The sequence below is a fragment of the Pinus tabuliformis genome, chromosome 9, assembly GCF_031772625.1.
Source record: "Pinus tabuliformis cultivar Carrire ecotype Pingquan chromosome 9, CPIR1, whole genome shotgun sequence".
NCBI classification, from domain to species: domain Eukaryota; kingdom Viridiplantae; phylum Streptophyta; class Pinopsida; order Pinales; family Pinaceae; genus Pinus; species Pinus tabuliformis.
The window spans coordinates 1987435767-1987461117 of NC_142307.1; the positions used below are offsets into that span (position 1 = coordinate 1987435767).

The 25351-nt window shown below is 37.7% G+C and overlaps 1 protein-coding gene across 2 annotated transcripts in view; it reads left to right on the forward strand.

Annotated features, from left to right (window-relative positions):
• Positions 1-25351, forward strand: part of LOC149156980 (uncharacterized) — a 217722-nt gene that overhangs the window by 15797 nt on the left and 176574 nt on the right. For both annotated transcript variants that reach the window (XM_089445488.1, XM_089445487.1), the window contains exons 2-5: positions 19807-19893; positions 20040-20146; positions 21077-21203; positions 21304-21447. In XM_089445488.1, coding sequence (XP_089301614.1) covers positions 19807-19893; positions 20040-20146; positions 21077-21203; positions 21304-21447 — 465 coding nt within the window. The remainder of the gene's footprint in view (positions 1-19806; positions 19894-20039; positions 20147-21076; positions 21204-21303; positions 21448-25351) is intronic.

Genomic DNA, 25351 nt, shown 5'->3' on the forward strand with positions numbered 1-25351 from the left:
ACACTGACATGAAAGGAATCGATCCTAAGACTTGTATTCATCACATCTATATTGAAGAAAACAGCAGACCTATTAGGCAACCACAAAGAAGGATGAATCCAAACCTTAGGGAAATCGTGAAAGAAGAACTCCAGAAATTACTCAAGGTAAACTTCATTTACCCCATTTCAGATAGCCAATGGGTTTCTCCCTTGGTTATAGTGCCCAAAAAGAATGGTAAATGGAGAGTTTGCATTGATTATCGAGAATTGAACAAGGCAACCTTAAAGGATCATTTCCCTCTACCTTTTATTGATCAGGTACTAGACACTTTAGCAGGTAAAAAGTATTTCTCATTCTTGGATGGTTTTAGTGGGTATAATCAAATTCAGGTAGCACCTGAAGATCAAGACAAAACCACATTTACTTGTCCATGGGGAACTTTTGCCTACCGAGTACTCCCTTTTGGATTATGCAATGCACATGCTACTTTTCAAAGGGCTGTATTAGGTATCTTTTCAGATCTAATCCATGATTGTGTAGAGGTCTATATGGATGATTTTACAGTTTACGGTAATACATTTGAAGAAGCTTTGGAAAATTTGGAAAAAGTACTGATAAGATGCAAGGAAACAAATCTTTCTTTAAGTCATGAAAAGTGTTTTATGATGTTTACTGAAGGGATTGTTTTAGGACATCATATTTCAGGAGATGGGATTAAGGTTGATAGATCCAAAGTTGAAGTCATCTCTAAGTTACCTGTTCCAAATTGCCAGAAAGATGTTAGAAGTTTTCTTGGGTTTACTGGATATTACAGAAGATTTATTGAAAACTTCACTAAGATAGCATCTCCTCTTTTCAAATTGCTTACCAAAGACTGTGAGTTCAAATGGGATCCTGAGTGTCAGTCTGCCTTTGAAGCTTTAAAGACTAGAATATCTGAAGCACCCATCTTAAGGGGGCCAAATTGGAAACTCCCTTTCCACATTTCTACTGATGCTTCAGATACAGCTCTAGGAGCTGTTTTGGGACAAAAGGATTTGATCCCTTATGCCATTTATTACACCAGTAAAAATTTGACTCCCACTGAGTTGAATTATACTGTTACAGAAAAAGAGTTCTTAGCTGTGGTACATGCGATCAATAAGTTTAGACACTACATAACCGGCTATGAAACCTTTGTCCATACTGATCACTCTGCCATAAGATATTTAATGAACAAACCTGTTACTAATGGCAGAGTTACAAGATGGCTTTTACTTTTACAAGAATTCAACATTACTGTGTTAGATAGACCTGGAAAACAAAACACAGTAGCTGATTTCTTGTCTAGAATCCAAAACACTAATGAAGATTCTCCAGTAGAAGATAAGTTTCCAGATGAATACTTGTTTGCAGTAACTACCAAGACTCCTTGGTATGCAGATATTGCTAATTATCTAGTTACAGGGAAGCTACCTCTATACTTATTTCCTAATGAGAAAAGGAAAATCATTCAGAAGAGTTCACATTATTCTTGGATTTCTAATGAATTGTTCAAAACAGGGCCAGATTGTATAATCAGAAGATGTGTTCGGGAAGATGAAATGCCTGACATCCTTAAGGCATGTCATGATGAACCATGCGGCGGGCACTTTGCTGACAAGAGGACAGCCTATAAAATCCTTTCTCTAGGATATTATTGGCCTTCTCTTTTTAAAGATGCAAAGCAGTATGTTAGAAGGTGTGACAGCTGCCAAAGAGTTGGGAGACCAACTCCTTCAAATGAAATGCCACTACAGCCACAGGTATGCATCGAACCCTTTGAGAAATGGGCTCTAGATTTCGTTGGACCTATTAATCCACCATCAAAGCAAAAGAAGTATATATTGGTTTGTACTGACTATGTTACTAAGTGGGTAGAAGCAAAAGCTTTGCCTTCTGCCACTGAAAATTCAGTTGTTCAATTTCTTTTTGAGGATATTTTCACTCGTTTTGGTGTCCCAAGGGAAATTGTGACAGATCAGGGAAGCCAATTTACATCTAAATTGATGGAGAAGCTGATGGAGGAATATAAGATCAAGCACAGAACATCTACTCCATACCATCCGCAATCAAATGGCCAAGTGGAATCTACCAATAAAGTTCTTGAAGGCATTATCACCAAGACTGTTCATCTTCATAGAAGAGATTGGGCGGAAAGGCTTCCTGAAGCCTTATGGGCCTATAGAACTACATGGAGGAACACAACAGGACATTCTCCCTATGAACTTGTTTATGGGAAGGAAGTCCTGCTCCCCATTGAGTTCCAAATCAAGACCTTCAAGATGGCAGTCCAATTGGGGATGAGCCTCTCGGAAGCCCAAAAACACAAAATGGACCAGCTAAATGAGCTAGATGAAATAAGACAAGATGCAATTCTAAGGACCGATCTAGTTCAGCACCAAAGATCTAAATGGCATGATCGTCATATCAAAGAAAGAAAGTTTCAGAAAGGAGATTGGGCTCTATTGTTTGATTCAAAGTTTAAAGACTTCAAAGGAAAATTTCAAACTCATTGGCTTGGGCCATATGAGATTGATGAAGTCTTTAGTAATGGAGCAGTTCGAGTGAAAACTATTGATGAATTTCATACTCCTCTTATTGTGAATGGCCATCGCTTGAAGATCTACCAGAAGCCACTCTCAAAAGAGGAATTTGTCAAGTTGTTTAAAGAAGATTCTGCAATCAGGTTGGTGGAGAAGGATTCTTCTCCTCCATCAGCCTAATCTTTGGTTTTTGAAAAAAAAAAATAAAAAAAAGAAAAAAAAAAAGAAAAAAAAAAAAGAATAAAAGTATAGGTCTGAAAACCAGTCTCTGATTGGCAGTCCTATGTAGAAAATCTGAGGTGAAAATCAGGGTCACCTGCCACCTCACATTTTCCAAAAAAAAAATAAAAATCTCTCTCTCCTCCTTGTTCCATCTCATTTCGTTATTTCATCCATTTCATTCACCATCTCATTCATCCAATCATTCTCACTCCACCTCATTTCTTTCCATCCATCCATCCATTACATTCCATCTCACCAATAAAGTCATTGTCAGATTTATTTCACACAGCTAAAGTTGTTTTGTGCAGACAGAAGGGTATCACTGCAGTTTCCGCAGCTGAGGAGCAATTCCGCAGCCAACATCCCAATTCCGCAGCCGATACACTTTCTGCACCTGTATAAAAAAAACACAGTCTGTTTAAGAAGGAATCTGCAGTCCAAAAGTCATCAGCAAAAATTGAAAAAAGGTCATGTAGCAGCAATAAACAATGAAAGGTTAGCACAGATGAGCAAAAGGAATCAAAGCGCGGATACATGAGGTATGAGCTAATTTCTAAACTTACGGTTATAACATTTTGCATGGTTTACGGATTGTGTTTTCAGCCATTTAATGTAATGATTACCAGTCCTTTCCATTACCCGACCGGAAATCCATGTATCCCTCAACCTTGACAGTCCCTATTCATCATGATTTTTAAAACTCAAGCACGGCTGCTCTTCTATTTAAATTCCTGTACCTGAGTGACGTAGACAATTGTACTACGGCTCTCTGCGTTATGATTCCGCAGCCAAATGTACACTCATGACCGATGTCTAAGGGACTTAACCGTTTCTTCCCATTATTCATAACCCTCCTACGCATAATCTCATTCACGCTGTTGATTCACTTCCGCATTTCCCTTGTTTTTCCACTGCTCTGCCTTATTCACTACTCTGCCACCGTAACCATACTCTGTTTTCTCCTCTGCTAAACTTCGACCACTGTTGTGAGTGTATTACGGCTGTTGTGTTGAAGCCGTAAATCTATTGTGTTGAAGCCACTGTTGAAGCCGTATAACCCTTTCTCCAAAGTATTAAAACAGAGCCGTAAGACAAGCAGAGAGCTGATGGGTAAACTTTTGAGGGCAGAGCCAGAGGGCTCTAAATTTCTGGAAGGATATCCCCAAGTCAAAGACGCTTTGCAGAAGGCAAATTGGCTCCAGTGCATCCAAAAATTCAAGGGTTATCATAGAGAGGTCATGAAGGCTTTTGCACGTTCTTTCAGAGACAAAGACAACCAAGTGGAGATAGGAGATCTGAAATTTACAGTCACCGAAAGCAGTTTGGCACAGGCCACTTCACTACCACAAACTGGGGAGAGATGGTTCAAAAACCGATCAGTACAAGACCAGCAATGGAAGCAAATTCTGAAAAATCCAGGTATGGACACTAGCATTTTTACAAAGGGAATCCCTGTTAGTCTTGTCAAAGAAGAATGGACAACTTTGCTTCTGTTAATACAGAAATTCTTTACATGTGAAGGAAGATTTGGAGTTTTGTATGTCTATCATGCCAAAGTTATGATGCATTTCTTAGGAGAACATGACATTAACCTTCCATACTTTTTACTCTCAAGCCTTAGAAAAATGTGCTCAATAGTCCAAAGAAACCCAAGAAACATTGAGCCACATTTGTACCATCATGGGCTTGTCAAGATACTAGTTGAAGAACAATTGAAAGCAAAAAGAGACACATGGGAAAGATTTCTTGTAAGGAATCATTTCCAAGAGATAGGGGAAGCCTCTGGTGGTTCACCTCAAGTGCCTAAAAAGAGTAGAAGGAAAAGAACAGAGGAAATTACCCCAGAAACTGTTGTCCAAGAAGAAACTGTCCAAGACCTTGTTGAAGAAGAAATTGCTGCACATCATTCTGAAGAAGAAAATGACCCTGAGCCTGCTGTAGACATTGACCAAACAGCCCAAGAAATCATTACAGAAACCCTGCAAGAAATTGTCCAAGAGGCTGCTCAAAAGAAAAAGGAGAGTAGGAAGAGACAAAAGAAAGATAAAGGAAAAGCTATAGCCCAAGAAACCTACCTTACTCCTGAAAATTCCAGTGAAGAGGACACTCAGCCATTAGCACATAGATTGGCCCAACTTCATGAGGCTGCCATTTCCAAGAAGATGCAAAAACAAAAGCAAAAGCAACAATAGGAAAAACAGAGCATCACCACCGTGAGAAGGAGCAGCAGGCTACAAGGCAAAATGGGGGCCACAAAGGATAAAAAGTCACTCATTATTGACTTGAGCACACCTGAAAAGGTTGCTACAAGACTTGACTTTGAGAAAAGTCCTCCACATATTGAGCATGATGAGACTAGTCCTCCACGTGAGGAAAGTCCTTTTGAGCATGAACCCGAATTTGAGCATGAGCCTAGTCCAAAGAGGTCACCAGAGATTGACCCAGATCAGCAGAAGGTTTATAATTACCTGGAGACGTTAGAACTTAGAACAAGCTGCTGCTGGTCCAAGCACTGTTCTACCTCTTGAGCAGCAAATTCACTCACTCAAACAGGAAAATTTTGAGCTTGAAGTTTTAAATCGCCACATCATACAAGAGAATGAAAAATTGAAGGAGCAAGCTAAGGTGGACAAGATGATCCACGATAATACCATGCTTCATCTAGGCCTTTGGCAAAGGAAAAACAGAAAGCTAAAAAAGAAATGCAGGAAGCTAAGCGGAGCTTTGGTCAATCTAAAAATCAGATGCTTGGTGAGGAAACCAAGAGTCAATGTGGCTACACAGAGGAAGAGGAGAAGACTAGATGTCTTAGCAGAGGCATCTCAGCAGGTAGATTAAACAATGTTTTCGTTGCATGAGGACATGCAACTCCCTCGTAGTGGGGGTATGTAGAGCCTCTAACTTGCACCTAATTATCCATCATTACCTACAACTTTTCCTCACTTATCCCTCTCTTTTGCCCTATTTTCCTCATAAACCTACCCAGATCATTACATTTGATGTCTTTAAGCATGATTGGTTAACTTTGCTAATGTTTGGCTGTTTGTCTAGATTTTTGACATATGCACAGAGATTCCGCAGCTGTCTGGCAATTCCGCAGCTATCTAGTCATTCCGCAGCCTTTTCATTGATCTCTATGTTCCACGTGTCATTTTGAAGAACGAATCACATGGGCACGTGGGAATGAAGGTGTTAAAGGTTCCTATGCTATTGGTTCGGCCAGCAATGCTACGCACACCTCCGGTCAACGTGGAACAAACTTCGGTCAACAAAGCCAGCTCAAACGGTGCTGCGTAAGCTGAAAGGTCACGTCACTCCAGATGGCGATTCCTCCACGCTACGCAGGTTATGGGAGACAGGATCCAACCTTGGATTCAACCTCCATGACGACCGTACCCTCCAGAAAAGCACACGGACCTGTTTACGTGTTGCTGAACCATTTAATTAGCATGACTGTTAGTTAATTTCTCGTTTCATGTTTTACGCAGTAGGCAGTTGTTCATACGCCTATAAATCCAGCGTCTGCGTACGCTTAAGGATTAGTTTTTTAGTTGCTATGTTTATGTAATTGCTGCAATTTTAGAGTATACAGAAACTCTGTTTTAGAGCTGCTGTTTCAGCACTTTTTACTGTAATTTCTGCATATGAGTTAATAGAAGACTGTGCTGTTTTGACTTCAAGTAGCTGATCTTTCCTTGGGTTTTGTGGATGGAGGGCCCCCATTCATAACAACCTTTGTACAGTAAATTTACCTTTATGTTCTTGCCATTTCCTTCTTTCGAATTCAGCAATTTTCCTTTTCTTTAACACATGTACAGTTTTGATTTACTTTCATTTCCAGCATTTACTTTAAACTGATCAGGATTGTTTTCTGCAGGTTTTAGCCCGGGATTGTGTGTCTTTGTTGTATTTGCTTTATCTCTGATGGTATTTTCAGTTGTCATATTCATAGTTGCTGCCTTTGTTCTGTTTCTCTAGCTTAATTTCTAGTTTAGTTTCTCAAGTTGTATGCTAACATATTGATGGTCTCCTTATCATAAGTTGTTCATCTTTAAGAGATCAGAATACTAATAAATTACAGCTTGCTTTGAGTAGTTTTTGGCTTATATCACTAACTCTTTCTTCACTTGTTACACATAACAGTGTATGTTGGAAGCAGAATTTTGAAGAGAGGCACAGTGGTGTTATAATTTGCCATCTTAGAGCTTGACTACTTTTTAGACTTATCTCTAACTACTTCTTAATCGTGTTTCACATAGTACTATATGTTGGAAGCAGAGTGTTAGGAAGAGATGAACATTATAATTGGTCTTTAAAGTGGTTTTTCTTACCTTTTTATTTGCAGCAGCATGAGTAGTGACTAGTGCCATTAGAAAGTGGTTCTTTGCTTTCAGTTTCATTTCAAGTTTATTTCTTTCAATCTCTTTCTTTGCAAAGTTTAGAAGGTAGTTAGAAAACACCAGTTGCACACACTCACTCATTTAGAAATCACCTTACACACACTATCACTCATCTGTTTATAAAATCATCACTCCATCTTAGGAAGTTAAATTGACCACAACACCCCCAAACGACAAAAAGATCTAAGAGGTTGTTTAAGTACATATAGTACACCTTCACTTCATCAGCTTACGAGCCCCGGGTTGACATTTTATGATAGCAATTTAGAAAACACTAAATTGACTAAACATTTGGTTAGAGCATGAGGTAGTGGAAGGCGTAGAGGGGGAGGAGGAGGAGGAGGAGCAACAGGAGGAGGAGGTGACACCACCTAGTCACGCTACCCCTGCCACCAATAGAGGACGTGGTCTACCTCCTGTAGCTCCTAGTTCTTCAGCTTCTAGAGCACAGCAGAGTCCACTACCAACTCCATCGGCCTCTACATCTAGAGGGAGTGGGAAAGCTATTGCATTTTCTCGCAAGAGGAGAAGAGGAAATCAATAGTATTAGTTATTTTGTTCATTTCATTGTATATGGCATTATGACTCATGATATGATATACATTATTATATTTTTTGTTGATATTTTGAGGCTGAGCTGGGACTCAGGAGTCAAGACTTACTATTCAGGACATGGTTCACTGTTATGTGTGATGTAGCACTTGAAATGATATCACACATCTTATATATTAGTTCTTTTATTATATTTATGTGTCAATGTATTTATTTTATGTTGTAGATGCTTTAGATATTAAAAAACTTGAAAAAAAATATTTTTGTATTTTACGATTTTTTCCCTTCACCGATTTACTCCCGATAACGATTTTCGCAACATTGGTTTAGAGATTGATAGTTGCCATCTTAAAGCCATTACACTTGTGTAGGAGATCACTAAATTACTTTATTTCTCTTTTCTTTTCCATTGGCGTACCCCTCTCCTTTAAGCAACGTCTTTGCTACTTGGAAAATTCATATTCAACCTTGGTTGTACTCGGAGATTGAAGAGAGTCGTATACGACCACCATTTTAGGGGACCTTACGCCGCCAATTATCAGCAAAGATGCTTGTGTGCTCAATTGGCCGCTGGAGTGAAGCATGCATGGGTAATACGGGTAGTGGATAGCTAACGGAGAATTGAAAAGGAAGGAAAGCATTTGCTTGAGCTCTGTTCACTAACATATACCAAATTTGTCTCATGTTGTACCTTCACCGCTGGCATATTACCCATTCTCTTGCGCGTTGAAATCAATGTTAGTTCATTGGTTGACCACATTCTAGTAATTCTTGCAAGAATAACTTATTTGTTTGGCGTTTTATCTCTTATATTGTTGTCTGTTGGAGTCGTAGGGTGCACGTAATACTTCAACTCATCCTCTACTAGACAATGGCATAGTGTTTTGCGTGTCGTCATTAAAACTTCACTACAACCATATTAGTATCGTACCTCTCTAGAGAATGAGAGAATCCTTTAAATCTTTGAGGAGTATCTACAACACTGCTCATTTTTAGATATTCATATTATTTAACGAGCACAATTATATAAATTAAATTATTGGTAAACACCAATAGACATCAATTCATGATAGGCATCAAACATATATCTCACGATACATCTCCTCACATTGCCAAGATTAAAAAAAAAATCGTAAAATTTAACTAAATTAAATTTTTATTTAAAATAATCATCGTTATTTTATGAATTATAAAAAATATTAATATATGAGTTAAACATATATGTACACTTAAAAAAACACATAACAAGAAAAATATAGTATGGACATGACATTTTTAAAGTAAATTGAAAAACAAAAAAGACATAACTAACTTTGAAATAAATATCAAACCCTCTATCTTTGACTACTACAAAAAATATTTCATCAATATTCCATGGAGGTTAAATCCATATCATCCACTTAATAATTATTGATAATTGAGTTAAAATTCTATAAGTTGTATTCCAAAATAGACACACCTATCAATGTAATTAATATCCTATGGTAACTGAAATAGTAGTAGTAAGAATAAAGTGCTTATTCATCTCCATTCTCCAAGTAATCGGTGAGACTCCTAATGAGCCCCTCATCAACATCTTCTTCATCACTGTCATCCTCTCCAAGGATGGATCCTTGTTCCAGTGTACAAATGTACACTGTCTCTTTCTCACTTTCTCCAAGCATCATTTCCTCATGCAATACTAAAGCTTCCAAACTTCCCATCAAACCTTCATCTGCTTCATCCACTATAACAACATCCTCATTAACATCCACACACATGTGTTCATCACCCTTAGGTTATTCTTCCATGGTTGCATTTTCCCATGGCACATAGTCTTCATCTTGACTATCCTCTGTCTTCCTTCCAACCTATATAAAAGTACTTAGTGATTGTTTCTCCTCTCTGCACAGAACAAAATCAATGCTTTGTCCTTCATCTAGAACAACTCCTGCATTCATACACCAATTGTTAAAATCAAAATCATCATGGCTTGTATCCTCCATTAACACCTCAACCATCATATGTTGATTGTCCACACAACTTGTGAGACTCTCAACTAGTCTCTCATCAACATTTTCTTCATGTTGGTCTTTAGTTTCCAAATGGCCCATGAGACTTTCAGCTAGTCTCCTTTCAGCATTATCATTGTCTCTCTTTTCAAGGTTTATTCCTTCAACAATTGTCCTTTTCTGCAGCTCAACTTCTTTGAGCTTTTTCTCTAACTGAGCATTTATCTTATGTTCAAAGTCCTTGAGTTTCTCCATCAACTAAGCATTTGATCTTTTTTCTCAACTTCATCTGCAACAAATTCCATTTCACTTTCTTCTGGAGAGTCCATTTGTAACCCTAGTGTTAGTGTCAGTCTTTCCAGCCTTCCTTCAGTGATCAAACATGCTCTTACAAAGTGATTTTGAAGTGTCAAGGTCAAATTTTGTCATTTCAAAGAGTTTTCAAGCAAAATTTGGTCACTAGACATTAGGTCTAGGGTTTGCTTTAACTCCTTCTAAAGTTGTCAAAATGTTGGTCCATGTCACCATTCAGCTGAGTTTATCATCATTCATAGGGTTTTCATTATCATGTCAGTGTCTAATGAGTCATTTTACACCTTGTTCATGCTTCAGTTGCGCCTAGGTAAGGTCATTTCCCTCTCCTAGGGTTTTGAAGCCAATTTCTCTTGGACGGTCAAATCATCGGCAAAACTTGTATCTTGATGTTCATACACCTTCCCCTATCCTTAAAGTACCTTATCAAATGCTTCCCATCACTGAGATCCCCCAAATTCCTCATTTTTGCACAAACCCTAGTTTCTAGCTACAACCTGGCAATTTTCTAGGTTTGGCTTGTGTTTTTCCCTTTTGGACCCCTTCCCCTCGCTCAATCTCTGAGATTCCACTTTCCCCTACTTCCTAACATCCCTCCCCACTCCCAAAAATTTCCCCAAGAATTTAGAAGCCCCCTATCCCCTTCATTTCGCTCCATTTCGACAAAATTCCTTGTTTCACACATCGGGACAAGTCGCACTCAAATGATGTTCCAGAGCAATAAAAGATGAATTTTGGAAAACTGAGAGAGGTTTTTGTCCATAACATGCCAAAGAAAAACCTCCTTCACTTTTTGCACAGGTGTCATTGTTTTAGAGAAATGTCAAAATTACAATCGCCGGATCTAAGGAGGTTGGCTAAGGCACTAAAACGACGGAAAAGGCCCGATCCACTCCAAATTTTGGCCAAAGCCTCTTTGACTGAGCATGGTACTTGATTAGGGACTCCCAGCCCAAATTTCAAGAAATTTGGAGAAAATTTTGTCATTTGTGAATTTTTTGTGCCATAAACAGGTTTTTCCGCTTGACGGGTCTCACCCCCCGCGCGACCCTTTCATTTGGCAACTCCGTTCCGGGAAAACTCAGCATTTCTGGATTTGTCATGAAAAGTTACACATGCTCACCCATTGCCAAGAGATTTTATGAAGTTTTGGGCCTCCAGAAAGTCAAAAAACAAGCAAAAAATGACTTTCTGCCACATTTTTGACACACAGAAAGCAGTCTTGGGAGATTGCAATTTTGGAGGGGCAAATGACAACCAAATTCAGAAATTCCAGTTGGGTTGGAAAGTAGACTCACAGACCTTTCCAACAAGCCTACTCTTGCCTCATTTGGACACCTGGAAGTGCCCCAAAAGTGCTCTCAAAGGCGCGCGACCCGTCAGGATTTGGCGCGCGACCCATCAGGCAAATTTCATAATTTTTCACTTACAGCTCATGGATTCGCCTAGCTATTACTAGTTTTGACTTTTGATGGGGTTTTTCACCCTCTTGATGTAATTTATGTATTTTCATGTTGATGTGACACTTATTTACCTATTCTAGAAGATTCATTCATGAAATAGCTTGTATTTAATGAATGAATTGGTTTCCTAGCTTATAGAGGCAAGTTGTTTTGACTGCCTAGATTTTAGTGCTCAGTTTAGAATTGGTTGAAACAGCTCCTAGAAAGATGAGCTCGACCCCTAGAGGCAAGGGAAGAGGTTGGCTTGCCTATATTATGTATTTTCTCAATCATTTTCAGGAGTTGGAAGGTTGGACTCTTGAGGGAGAAGCTATCATTGTATTATTCACTGTATCTCTGCAATTTTTGGCTAAGGAAGACCAGGGTTTTGCAGTCATTTTTGGGATTCTTGTGGACACATGTATTGATGGTGTGTTTCTCTTTGTACTTGTAAGTGTGTTATGTGAATCATTTCCTTACTTTTCCTTCTGCACATTAGGCAAATGAAGTGTTAAAGTAGAACTCATGACTGTCATGCTCTGCTTTTAAGTTTGCTTAATATCAATGTTTTCGACTGTTTAAAGGGAATTCAAGGTTATTGCTTGCTCTCTTTAACTCCTCACCGGTCATTCTCATCCATCCATCTCTATTAAAGGCATCAATACTGTTTCCTACCTCGCCCCAAAGAACCCCCTGCGAAAACTGTGTCCAATCCCCGCACCCGAAATTGCCATTTCCCCAATTTTCCACCAAAAACCCTAAAAATCCCAAATCAACCCTTTTGATCAGTTTACTAGCCTAAAATCAGTGTTACCCTATTGGTTATCTCGCCCATTGAAGATCTTTATCGAGATAGACCGGAGAGAGCCCTCTCCTGCCCCGTAGGGCTAGCTACGAGGCTAAGTGGTTTGATGTTGCCTTGAGGTTTACCTTTCTCAGCCTGAGGTGAAATTTCAAGCGCTAACACCTAGTATTCCCCATATTTTTGTAGCATTTCTTTCAAAATCTCTAGCTGTAATTTAATTTCATCTACTTCTCTATAAAGTTTGTCCTGACTTGATCTACTATGGCTTCTCTCTGAACCTTTATTATGAATCTCAGTAGTCACAAATCTCCTTTTTCTGTGAGCTTCTCCTTGCTCACGATAAGCTGCACACAGGCCACTATAACAAGCTGACTCCACCAACCTGTTTGTAAATACCATACTAAGCTCCTCCATGCCTAATCTTCTCTCTGTATTTCTGCCGACTCCTTCCTCTAGAATCTTCATCTAAGCATTCTCTGCTCTTTTGGAATTTGCATGCAATTTACTCACCTTCTTCCTTTGAGAACTTTGTTGGTCGTCCATCTCTGCTACAAGGTTCTTTACCATCATCATCAAGAACTCTCTCTTACTGTCCAAATCTCTGTTGAACATGCATAATTTTTGTTGCAGTGTTCTTTGTTGACTCTGTCTTCAAGGTTACAATCTTCTAATGTCCTTCATAAATTTTTGTTTTCTTCAAAACAAATCTGATCTAGCTCCTCCCAAAGTAGATTTTCTTTCATACACTATCTTCTTCAAACTTCAGAACTTCAACCATGCAATTGTCAATTTCAAAATTCACCACAAATTGAAAACAAAACCAAATTTAGCTCAACCTCAACCAAATTTCTAATTTGGATTATGCTTCATGTTTTTGCTGCAAATCTTTGAACTTTACTGGTTTTCTTTCTTTTAGATTTCCATTCCCTACTATGTTTTGATCTCATCACCAAAGAGCATTTAAGGTTATGATACCACTTGATGTCGTCCAGGTTACCTCGGCTGCCAAAACCCCAAGCTATTCCACACACAACTCTGTATCTACATCAAATTAAAAAAAAAATCAGGCTCGCAGGTCGGCATCAATCTCACCAATCTCCTCAATCCATATAATAATGGATTCGACCCTTTAACATTTTCAACGCCAAACAATATAAAATAACCACACAACTGGGCAATATGAAGGCTGACCAAATGGAGATTTAAAAACTGAACACGCAATCCTCAGAGTTTTTTTTTTTTTTTTCGCATGGTCACTACAAAATTATTTTGTAGCGCTTGCTTCAAATAAACTATTATGTTGCTATGAAATGATTTCATAGCACCTGTTAAAATCATGTAGGTGTTATGCAATGATTTCGTAGTGCCTGTTCAAATTATGCATTGCGGTTTTCAGGGAAGCTAAAATGACTCAACTCTTTTCAAAATCGACCTTCAACAGCTTTGACTTACTCCTTAACCCAGTGCACTATTTCACGTGCCTTTCTTCACCTAGATTTGCAACACCATAACAAATTTGCCAATAATAAATCAGTCAAAGAGGCATTTTTATTTTCAGAATTTCAAACAGGGTACTCTGTCTCTGTAACAACACTCAAATTGTTGTAAATACTATGAAACCACTATGTCAAAACACTATGAACACTCCCCCACGGGGTTTCGAATCATTACAACAAGAATGCCAAAGATGCATGAATAAATCACACAATGATTGAAGCTACCAGGTTCAAATATTTAATGTAAAATGATTAAGCAAGCTACAGGTTTTCATAAACTGACCGATATCAATTCACATGAATAAAAATTATGAATTACTAACAGTTAACAACAGGAAATGATTTAGGGTAACTACCGAACTTCGATTCATTTAATAGTTAGACAACTTACAACCTAACATTGTTGTTTATTATGCCATTCACAAATAAATACCTTCTGTTCACACAAATTGAAGGTACAGGTGTCTGCACAAACATCAAAATTGTAGTTACACAGAGAAACAAAAAGTTCCTCTCTTCTCTCTCACTCTCTTCTCTTGTCTTGGGAGCTTCTCCTCTCTTTTTTCTTCTCCAAACACTCTTTTCTTATTGTTTCCCAAAAGAAACCGTTCATGAAAACCAAGAGTCACCAAATGTGAATCGTTTCCTCTTCTCCATAAAATAAGGGAAACTGAAATTTATATTTATATTAGAAAATAACTTCTCCATCTTATTTCTAAAAATCAAAACTTGCTTCATAATGTAAATATTTAAAATTTCTTACAAAACATTTAAAGTTTCCTCCCAACATTACCATGTGGCCATCCCATCACATTGGTAAGGTTTTGTCCAGACTCTCAGATCTTGTGCTTGGTCTATGCACCTGCATCATGTTGAAAATAACAACAAGAAACACTAAAAATAGAAATGCTAAAAATAGCATTGCTATAGATAGCATTTCGGGATACATTCCAATTTTAATTAGTCCCTAAATTAAAATTGAGAATTAAAATTCGAATTTGATCTCAGCAGCTATTTATAAAATAATTAATTAATTCATCTTGAGTTAATTAGTGGGTGAAAATCAAACATGAAGTCTTTGTGAAGACATGCAACAGTTATCCCTTTGATTGAGGAAGTTATCCCTTAATTAAGGAGATCAGGATGAGTTGTACTTTGAGTTGTAATTAGTTAGCTTAGTTAACTGAGTTAAGTCCAGTTAGATTAGTTCCAACAGTTTGTGGAACTGATTGTGAGTTCAATTAGTCAATGCATGCATGCATGCAACTAGTGTACTTCAGATAACTGAATATTCTCTCATAAATAACTCATGCATGTTAGTTCAGACAAAGACCCAGTTGAGATCAAAGGATACTATTAGTTGCAGGAATATTCCCAGGAGGATATCTCTTGCATGCAGAAGGAATTCATTCCTTGAGGATTGTGCAGTTATTTCAGAGGTTAGAGCAGTGTGTGAGGAATAATTACACACAGGTGGCAACTTGAGGACCCAGGAGAAACTGCGCAAGGAAATAAGAGGCTTGGAGGACTAAAGGAAGGCATATGTGTTGTCTATTCTGTCTATGAGCAGTAGTGAGGGATTGTACTGAGAGATGGATAGCTTGTGAGCTAAAGCTTTGTGTAATCCTGAGATATTTCCACTTGTATGATAATACAGATAGCGAGGTTTTTTAGCTGAGGCTTTCCCCAGAGTATTCTTATGTGTTTCATGTGTGATTGAATCTTCTCCATCTGTTATATGTGTTCTATTTGATCTTGCTAAAAATCGATTAAGCTTCCGCAAGTTTGATTGTAGAAGTAGATTAAGTATATTGCTTTAGTTACATTGCATTATCAGTTTAATCTACAAGAGAATTTCTACACATCATCCTCTTACTAAAATCTTCAGTTAATGTGAAGAAGTAAAAATTACCTCCTATTGACTGCATTTGCAACGATCCATAGAGTTTTATGTGTACTAATTCAAGTGGTGCTTTGGCTTTCTTGGAAGAAAATGCTAGAAAAATATATTTATGGTGTTTAGCTAGGACACAATTCTCACAAGAATTGCCTTGAACATTTATCATGGGGAGACTTTTGACCATAGATTTCTTTTGTGAAAGGATTAGGGCTTTCAAAAGAAAAATGACTATAGCTAAGATGCCATAACCAAGACTCATCTAAGCTTGAAACAATCTATGCATATGAGTATGATGAATTAAGGTTCATCATAACTAATGGAAACATTGTGTTTTCAGTCATTTTTATTTTTGTAATGAGTCTCCTACTGGGTGGCTTGTCTAGAGTGGTACATGTGGAACCTTTGAATATGACACCACCCACTATGACTTAATTGTCCTAAATCATCCAATTATGTTTGAGACTAGATACATAATAAACAATGTCCTTCTTTTAATCTTACTTGGTCAAAACAAATATTATTCCTTTTCCTTGAACATTTTTTTTGTTTGTCAATTGGTTTAAGTTCATTAGACATTACAATAGGCTTAACCTGTGGCTTGAGAAACCACGACCCAGGGGCATCTAAACCGTCAAAATCACTCGGGGATCACACCTGACCTGGGCCACACCAACCCTTAACATGACTGGATTTTTTCCCACGAAGTTTTGAACCGGTGACCTTCACATCACGGAGTGACTTAATAGTACACTCGATCACCGTCTATTCCACGCCTCGTGGGCCCTTTTCCTTGAACATTTACTAGATAATCATCTCCTAATTTTACTTTAGTTATGAATGAGTTATCTAAACTTGAGAACACAATTATGTTACTTGTTATATGATTGTTGTAGCCATTATCCATCAATTAGAGATCACTAGTGCTGCATTCTTTAGTTGTTTGACATGAAAAGAACATGGATTCATATGTATCTTTATTAGGTTTTTTCACATTAGCTTTGTTATTATGAGAAGTTTGAAGTAAAAAAATGGGTCTCAAAACAAAAAATATACTAACAAAATCAATTTTAAAAGAACCAATAAGATTCGAGATGATGTTGTCATCCCTAGGGGTAAATATTTTTGGAAGGAAAAGAAGAAAACTAATCTTTTAATTATATTTTCGGTTTGTCTCTTTATAGGTTTACTTAAGTGTCAAATGTAGGCACCCATTGAATGTGGAATTCAATTTCACATCCAATGAGTGCCTACACTTGAATTTTGAGTAAACCTATAAATTTCATGTCCAACAGGTTCCTACACTTGACATTTAAGTAAACATATAAGGAGATAAGTCGAAAATACAATTAAAAAATGTGTTTTTGTTTATTTTCCTTTAAAAATTCATAATTATCATTTTTTATTTTCCTTAGGAAGCTCATTTTAGACCTCAAAATCTCCCTTATGCTCTGTTCAAATATGTTTTCTTTCTCCTGCATTCAAATTCATAATGACCAAACTTCTTGCAATAATATCATTAGATTTTTAACTTGTCAGTCCTCTTTACACTATTGTAATATCTGCCTCTTCTTCTTTGGTTTTGAAGGAAATTGTGTGAATGTTTTTTCTGTTCTGGCGTTGACCTATCCCTGCTTGAGAGTGACCCTTTATTCCTTTCCTCTACTTCTCTTTCCTCAGCCTCTTTCTTTGCTAATGAAGGCTTGAGGCTAAAATACACTTTCAAAAGAGTTGGTGCTTCTATTGATTCTTGTCTCATGTGTCAGCAAAGACCCTATGGGTTGTTTAACAGACTATTGCGATAGATCTTTAGACTCTCCTATAGCTATTACGACCATATCAAATATTTTAGGAAGACTTCTAAGTACTTTTTCAACGACCTTTTGATATAAAATATCTCCTTCATGTGCTTGAAGCTAATTAACAATGTCCTTGACTTGTGTCATAGCATAATCTATAGCGTTTACATTCTTCATATTGAGGCTTTCAAAATTCTTTTTGACTGTTTGCAATGAAATGTTGTCTCAAGAGTATCTCTTGTCTAGTTGGCATGATTAACTGCTGCAACCTTAGGAAAAATCGAATATTCTAGTGTTTGTTGGATAAGCTATAATGCTTTCGAATTTTTCTTTCTATTTATAGCAATAATTTGTCTTTGTGCATTTGACATTTCTTATAAAGTTGCTTTATTTGGTTCTACAAATCCACTTATTACAATATCCCAATATTTTTGAAAATGAAGGTAATTTTTCATTTTGATTGATCAAAGATCATAATTCATACCAGTTAAAATTGGGCCTGGGGCTTTGTGAGACTGTACCAAGATTCTTATTTTGAATCAATTATTATGCTCTCGTTTAAATTTAGATTTATTGTTTTTCTAAATAAATTTTTACTCTATTTTATATTTTATATAAAAAAAAACCTTTCCTTTATTTTTTTTAAATCTACCACTTATTTTTACAAAATGAATCTTCTATTTTAAACCAAAATAATTATCAATTTAATAATAAAACTTCAAATTCTCCAAAATCACAATTACTTTACCATCACACAACTAAAAAAAACATTTAATTATCAAATAACTTCAAATTCTCCAAAATCACAATTACTTTACCATCACACAGCTAAACAAACCATTTTTTAAATAAATCTTTGATTGATATTTTAAAATGAAACTTGTATCAAACCATAACAATTTTCTCCGTAATCTTAAAAGAATTCTGAAAATTGTATCACCCAAATTAAAAGAACTAAAGAAGGCCAAAACTCTCTTCAATCCAACAAGTTGGGAGGCTAGGGTTTTGAGCAAATGGCAACTCTCCTCAACTAATAGCAAACAACTCCTTCAAATAGGGTTCACCACAATTTCCTTTCAACTGATTTCTTCCCACCACAAAACTTGTTTTTCTCTTACGCGTTGTCCAATCACGCCTGCATGGCTTTATCCACATAATTGAAATAATCCCACCCTCCTTTCTCTGAAGAGAGTTAAGTGTGCTTTGAAACCATGACAAAATCAAAGAGACGAGCAACAAAAATATAAAGATGATCAATCCACAAAAACTATTGACATGGATATATATTTAAATATATAGTCCTTCTAGAAAAATATGAGGATAATTCTCTGGAAATATCTAGAGATGAATTATCTTCATCTAGATAATTTGATATAGTCAATTTTAACAACTAAAACTCTAGATAATACTAACTGATTGAGATTATACTAAAAATACACATACAAGTAATTTTGGTTTTTTCATAAAAATCCAATAATATAATGATATAATTTTTATGTGAGATTGTAATGTTTTTCATTATTTAAATGCATTTTTGAATATATAAAGAGATTCAATACTCACTATTGACATGGATATATATTTAAATATATGGTTCTTCTAAAAAAATATGAGGATAATTCTCTGGAAATATCTAGAGATGAATTATCTTCATCTAGATAATTTGACATAGTCAATTTTAACAACTAAAACTCTAGATAATACTAACTGATTGAGATTATACTAAATATACACATACAGATAATTATTAAAAAATTTGGCTTTTTTCATAAAAATCCAATGATATAATGATATAATTTTTATACTAAATATACACATACAGGTAATTATTAAAAAATTTGGCTTTTTTCATAAAAATCCAATGATATAATGATATAATTTTTATGTGAGATTGTAATGTTTTTCATTATTTAAAATGCATTTTTGAATATATAAAGAGATTCAATACCTTGAAAAACTCGAAAAACTTCTGAATATTACAGGACTAAAAAAATATAATTTTAAAAATTCTCTACCAAATTTCAAACAAACTTGAAAAACTTCTGAATATTACAGGACAAAAAAATGATAATTTTAAAAATTCTCGACCAAATTTCAAACAAACAAAATATGTCCGGAAAAAACAAAAAACAAAAAACATCAAATAAAACTAAACTAGGCTAATGATACTCATTCACCCTACTGGTTTGCATGACTCTCTAGATTGTGGTTTCTTTTTTCTCTGTATAGGAAACACTTCTGCATCCGGGAGCAAAACAAAATTTAAGGACTCGTACTTTCTTTCACGTCGTCTACCACAACTTGCAATATAGATTTTTGAAATTACGAGTGTTTTGTTTTGCAGGAACGTAGTACACGCATTCAAGCAGAAAATAGATCTCGGAAGGCAGCTATCAAGGGCTTTAAACAATTCTTGGATGAAGTGTCAATGGTGAGTTCCCAGGATTTTGTAATTTATTATGGGTGAGGATAGTAGACCTTTATGTATATGGTTATATGCACAGTTCACTACTACTAGTGAGTATTGCTTATAGCTTTAGGAGGTGATTCTCCTCGATATTGATTATTTTATTTCAGAGTATAAGCCATGAAACAACCTACGAAAGTTTTGCCAGAGTATGGGGCAATGATCAAAGATTCGGAGCTCTCGATCCCACAGAGAAGGAACCATTGTTGAATGAAAGGTACATGGTGCCGTGGTTTTTTTCAGAGTAGGAGTCATTGCCCATTAATATATATTTCTGTATTGCAACTTAGAGTTTTGTTCCCTTTGGTTCTCTGTGACAATTTTGGGATTCTGCTAAAGCATTTAGATTTCAGACTACTGAAGTGTCCAATTGGGGCCAGGTATATGTTTGCTCTGCCTTTTGGTGATAGGCTATCTTTAATCCTTGCTTGTCCGTTATTCCCAAGGGGACTTAACCTGTGGGGCTGTTAAAATGTTTCAATATTGTTTCAGTGAAGGAGCATAAGAGTTCTTGTGTGTGAATGATACACGGGATATAAAACAGCTTGATATTTGCTGATATTTCTAGGACTTTAAAGTCTAATCTCCTCTCCTTTAGCAAAGAATCCTGATATTTTGGTTTTTGTGATTTACTGTTTATTAGTTATCAAATAGAAAAAGCATTGCACGTCAACAAATTTTGGAGGTATTTTGACATAAGTATAACTGCTCCATCAACTTGCTGTTTGTATACATGTCATTGAATTTGCACTGGTTCAGTTAACAGCCTTTATTTTGGCGGAAATGACTTCTTGAAGACTTAAGATCCATCCTCTGTTAAATTTTCAGAAGAAGCTTTATGTAACACAATTATTCATATGAGAAGATAGGATCCATCCTCTGTTAAATTCCCTTTGCACTGGTTCAATTAACAGCCTTTATTTTGGTGGAAATGACTTTTTGAAGACTTAAGATCCATCCTCTGTTAATTTTTCAGATGAAGCTTTATGTAACACAATTATTCACATGAGTGTGGTAAAACGGCATAGCTACCTTGAGAATGCATATAAGCACATTCTTATCCTCTGCTAACTGTTAAGCTTTAGAGGATAAAGTTCTAAACATAATTAACAGATGTCAAATATTAATTCTTGAAAGCCTTATACAGAGTCCTGCCATTGAAGAGAGCTTTCGAGGAGAGAGAGAAGGCCATGCAATATGCTACTACTATTGCTGATTTTAGAGCTATGCTGGGGGATACAGCTGATATTGAATCGAACAGCCTTTGGTCAGGGGTAAGCTGTATCTCTCTGAACATGCACAACCATTATTTGTGTGCTGCTTTTATTTATTCTATTTATGGGATGCTATCGAAATTTCTGGTTGTCAATTTAGGTCGAGAATAGCTTACGCAGCGATCCAAGATACGAAGCAGTGAGAAGCGAAGATAGAGAAACTTTATTCAATGAATATGTGGATGAAATGAGAGCAGCGGAGCAAGAGAAGGAGCGGGCTGTCATGGCAAAGAGGAAAGAAGAGGTAAATACAAAATCATTTATATAAACTCATCCTTTATTACAATATCGAGTGACGTTGTCTTTCTCAAAAACGATGGAGCTTTCTTGTAGACCTTGCTAGAAAAAATGTTGAAAATCCATACAGTATGAGACCAATGTTGGTAAAGATGATTTCCCTGACATTATTATGATGACTCATATTTATTGCGTGAAGAATTAAACTGTTCATGACAGGAAAATATGTGTATTACTAATTATTTGATGCAGCGTCCCTACTAAAAGGGGTTAAAACTTAAAATCCTGCAGAAAAAGGGGTTAAAACATAAAACCCTGCAGAAAAAGATATAGCAGTGCAAAAGATCTGATAAACCAATTGTAAAAACAGTGCTTTATATACACACCGCCTCAAATCCAGAGAACACTGAGAATCTCTATCTTAACTTTATTTAGATTCAGGAAACAACCTGATATTGCAGAGGATAAACTGGAAGGGGCAGAAATTGCCGCACCATACAATGGAGATACCTCAGTTTCCCAGTATCCTCTGCTGTTTTCTACTCCAAAACCCTTATGCCTTTATTTAGAGCAAACAAATAGTCTACCACTAACAAAACAGGAGTACAATTATAATCAAACCCGCTTGAACTTTTCACAATATAACTACCCATAATATAATCCCTCAACAGGATGTCAAGCCAGCGCAGGAGTAGTTTGCAAAGTGGAAGAACGGTTCCGCCCAGTGTTATTTCAAATAGCTCCGCGTCATTCTCTTCTTGCGGGAGAAGCCCGAGTGTCCTCAGTCGAACCAGAAGCAACTTTCTTGCGTGACCCTAACTTTTTGGAATCAAGTTGTAGGAGAATCATGAGTGTCCTCACTCAAATCACTCAAATCAGAAGCAAGTTTCTTGCGTGACCCCAACATTTTGGAATCAACTTTAGACACCCAGGTGCACTTCCCTCTCCATTTTAGCAGTTGGTGCTTATAGTTTGAATTTTTGGTTTCAGAGACCTTTAGTCCGACGCTTCCTCTATTTCATCGGGTTTGTTTTCAAGTGCGTGTTTCATCCAATTTGTCATTTCTTTAACTTCATCTCCCACTACCCTCATCCCCTTCTCGAGACATTGATATAGCAGGCATTGTTCCACATCTTTAAATTTTATTCTTTTTACAGATTTTATTAGTCCCCGGGTTTCCAATATTTTTATTAGACTGGCGAACAAACTGATGTGTTTAATCTAAAATTGAAGTTTTGTATTTTATATTTTCCATTGTTTTTGGTTTAGGTAATTATAAACTTTAATGCCTTATAAACTTGAAAGTCTTATTTACCTTAATATATATATATATATTTTTTTCTGAATCAGGCTAATCTATTATATTACAAAAAGTCAAAAATTACATCAGTATTACAACAGGGCCTTGGCCCTGTAATTCCTGCCGAGAGATTGACAGATTGCCCAAGATTAAACATGTCCAAAATTACACAGGTACAAAAATTGGAAGCGATGACAGACTAGCATTACGACACATGACATTGCTTATGACCGACACCTTAAACATATGGATAGCCAACACATCGATTTTGAGATCTGGACTGAGTCCGAACACATACAAGATAACAATGAGTGAAAACAGAGAAAAAATTTCCCTTCCCAGCGACTAAGAGCGAACTGCAGGTCGAGTTATTCATCGTCGGTGGTATGCGGTTCGTCCTCCACCTTGCCCCTGAAGTGCTTGGGGATGTCCGGGTCGGAGAGCTGGATCCTCTGAGCCGGTTCGCTGGGGCCCGCAAGGGCAGCCTGAGAGTCTGGGGAAGAGCTTTCCTTGATAGGGCGTAACAGATCAATAGTAGGCACCTGCATATCGATGGTGGGAACAATCCCTTGAACCAGAGGAGGGTTTCCCTGCGGTGCTTCCTCTTGACCTCTGGAATTGCCACAGTGCTCAACAGAAACCGAAACGATGAAAGTGGAATTTGCCAGAGAGCAGGGTATTCTATACCTGACAGTGGGATGCGCTGTGTGTCCGCATTCCATGATTTCTCCATGCTCAGTTGCCCTGCCACGGCCTGCTGCTCGACCCCGGGAGCGGCGATGGTCTGAAGTTACCTCAATTGAGGAAGAGGGAGAAATTGCAGGCCTCTGAGCCGAAGCACGACCCCTTGAGCTTCCGCGCCGGCTGCTCATTCTCAAACGCTCACGCTGCATCGCCAAGTTAACCAGAGAGCAGGAATGTCCCTGCGCAATCCCCCACAGAACCAGAGGATGTTCCGACGCTGCCGTCAAGTGCTCATACCCTATGCAAGAATGCTGGTGAGTGACTGAGGTTCCGGGCCTTTGTAGCGCCATTTTTCCAATTCGCAGGAGAACAGTTAAGACTGAAATGACTGGTATTAACTCCCGCAGAGGATCAACCTCCGTCATTCTTATGTAACCGTCTGCCAGGTACTGCGTGGCTCATCTGGGCTGACACATGCCCATGTGACGAGCCATTGGGCTGCTACGCGTTGGAAACACCCGCATCCGGGAGGGAGAGGTCTTTTTGCACCAAAGAGATGCAGTCCTTTTTGAGTTGATCATCATCTACCATATCCAAAGAGCCGGAGAAGTATGGTAATAGCTGAGATACACCTTGGTTAGCCATTCTATCTGCTACCTGGTTTGCTGTTCTTCTTACATGCTGGAAGGTTATACTTTGGGGATTTTTGAGCTTTGCCTCCAGGGATTCCAATCTACTAAGCAATCTCCAGCTTGTTGCTATCTTGATTGCCATAGCCCCAGCCTGTATTCTCTTGGCCGCTGCTATAAGGATGAGAGAATCTCCTTCGACCTCAAGAGGGAAGAAGTGCTTTTGTTCTGCTAGACAGATCCCTTCCCAGAGTCCTTCCAGTTCTGCTGCATTGTTAGTGTCTTTGCCTATTGATCCATAGTAAATGTGCAGTAATGCTCCTGTGTGGCTTCTGAAGATTCCTCCAAATCCGGCAGGTCCAGGATTTCCTTTAGCCGCCCCATCGAAGTTTAGCTTGAATGAGTTGGTTGCTGGTGGGGACCAGGATGACGGGGAGGTGGAGCTGATTGGGGGACGGGTGATGACCTTGGCTAAGGCAGAAAGGTCTAGATTCCATTCTTTCAAAATATTACGCTCCTGCTGCGATTCTGGCATGTCTGTATCATACCAGGTTCTTATGGCTAAGGTTTCCTGGATGTTTTTTTTGTAGATGAGCCACAGAGCGTCTATTGACCGGGATGTGTTGTTAAAGATTCTGTAGTTTCGCTCCTTCCAGAGAATCCAGTACAAAAAGCCTGGTATAAGACTCCATAGAGTGTTGAGAAGCTGGCTTTTGAACGGGTTCTTGTTCCAGTTCCTGATATTTTCCGTTACATCTTCCCTCCTGGGTTCTGTTCTCATGTTGCATTTCTCAACTTTCTCCAAAAGTTGCTTAGCTAGCGGACATGTTTCCATTAAATGGCTGATGGTCTCAGAGTTGAGATTGCAATTTGGGCATCTTGATGGCCCAATGAATCCCCGTTTTATCAAATTGTCCCATGTAAGAATGCGTCTTTTACTTAGCAGCCATAAGAAAGTTGAGATCTTGGGCCATAGCCCTGGTAGCCAAACTTGTCCCCATATTTGATCTTTGTCCGCTTGGAGGTCTGAATAGCGCAGTTGATGGGCTTCTTTAGTGGTGAATGTGCCTTTGGGTGTGTGACCCCATCTGAGTTTGTCCTGCTGGTTGGAGTAACGAATTCTTCGGTATGTGAGTTCCTGATCGATATCAGAATACGTTTCTCCCTGCCAATCCCTCTGCCAGATGCTCGCTGGTTTCCATGATTGGTAGTCATGATGCGTGGATTGTTGCCAGAATTGGTGAACATGGGTGAGGTTCGCTTGCTGCATATGAGTTTGCCATAGGGGCTTTTGAAAT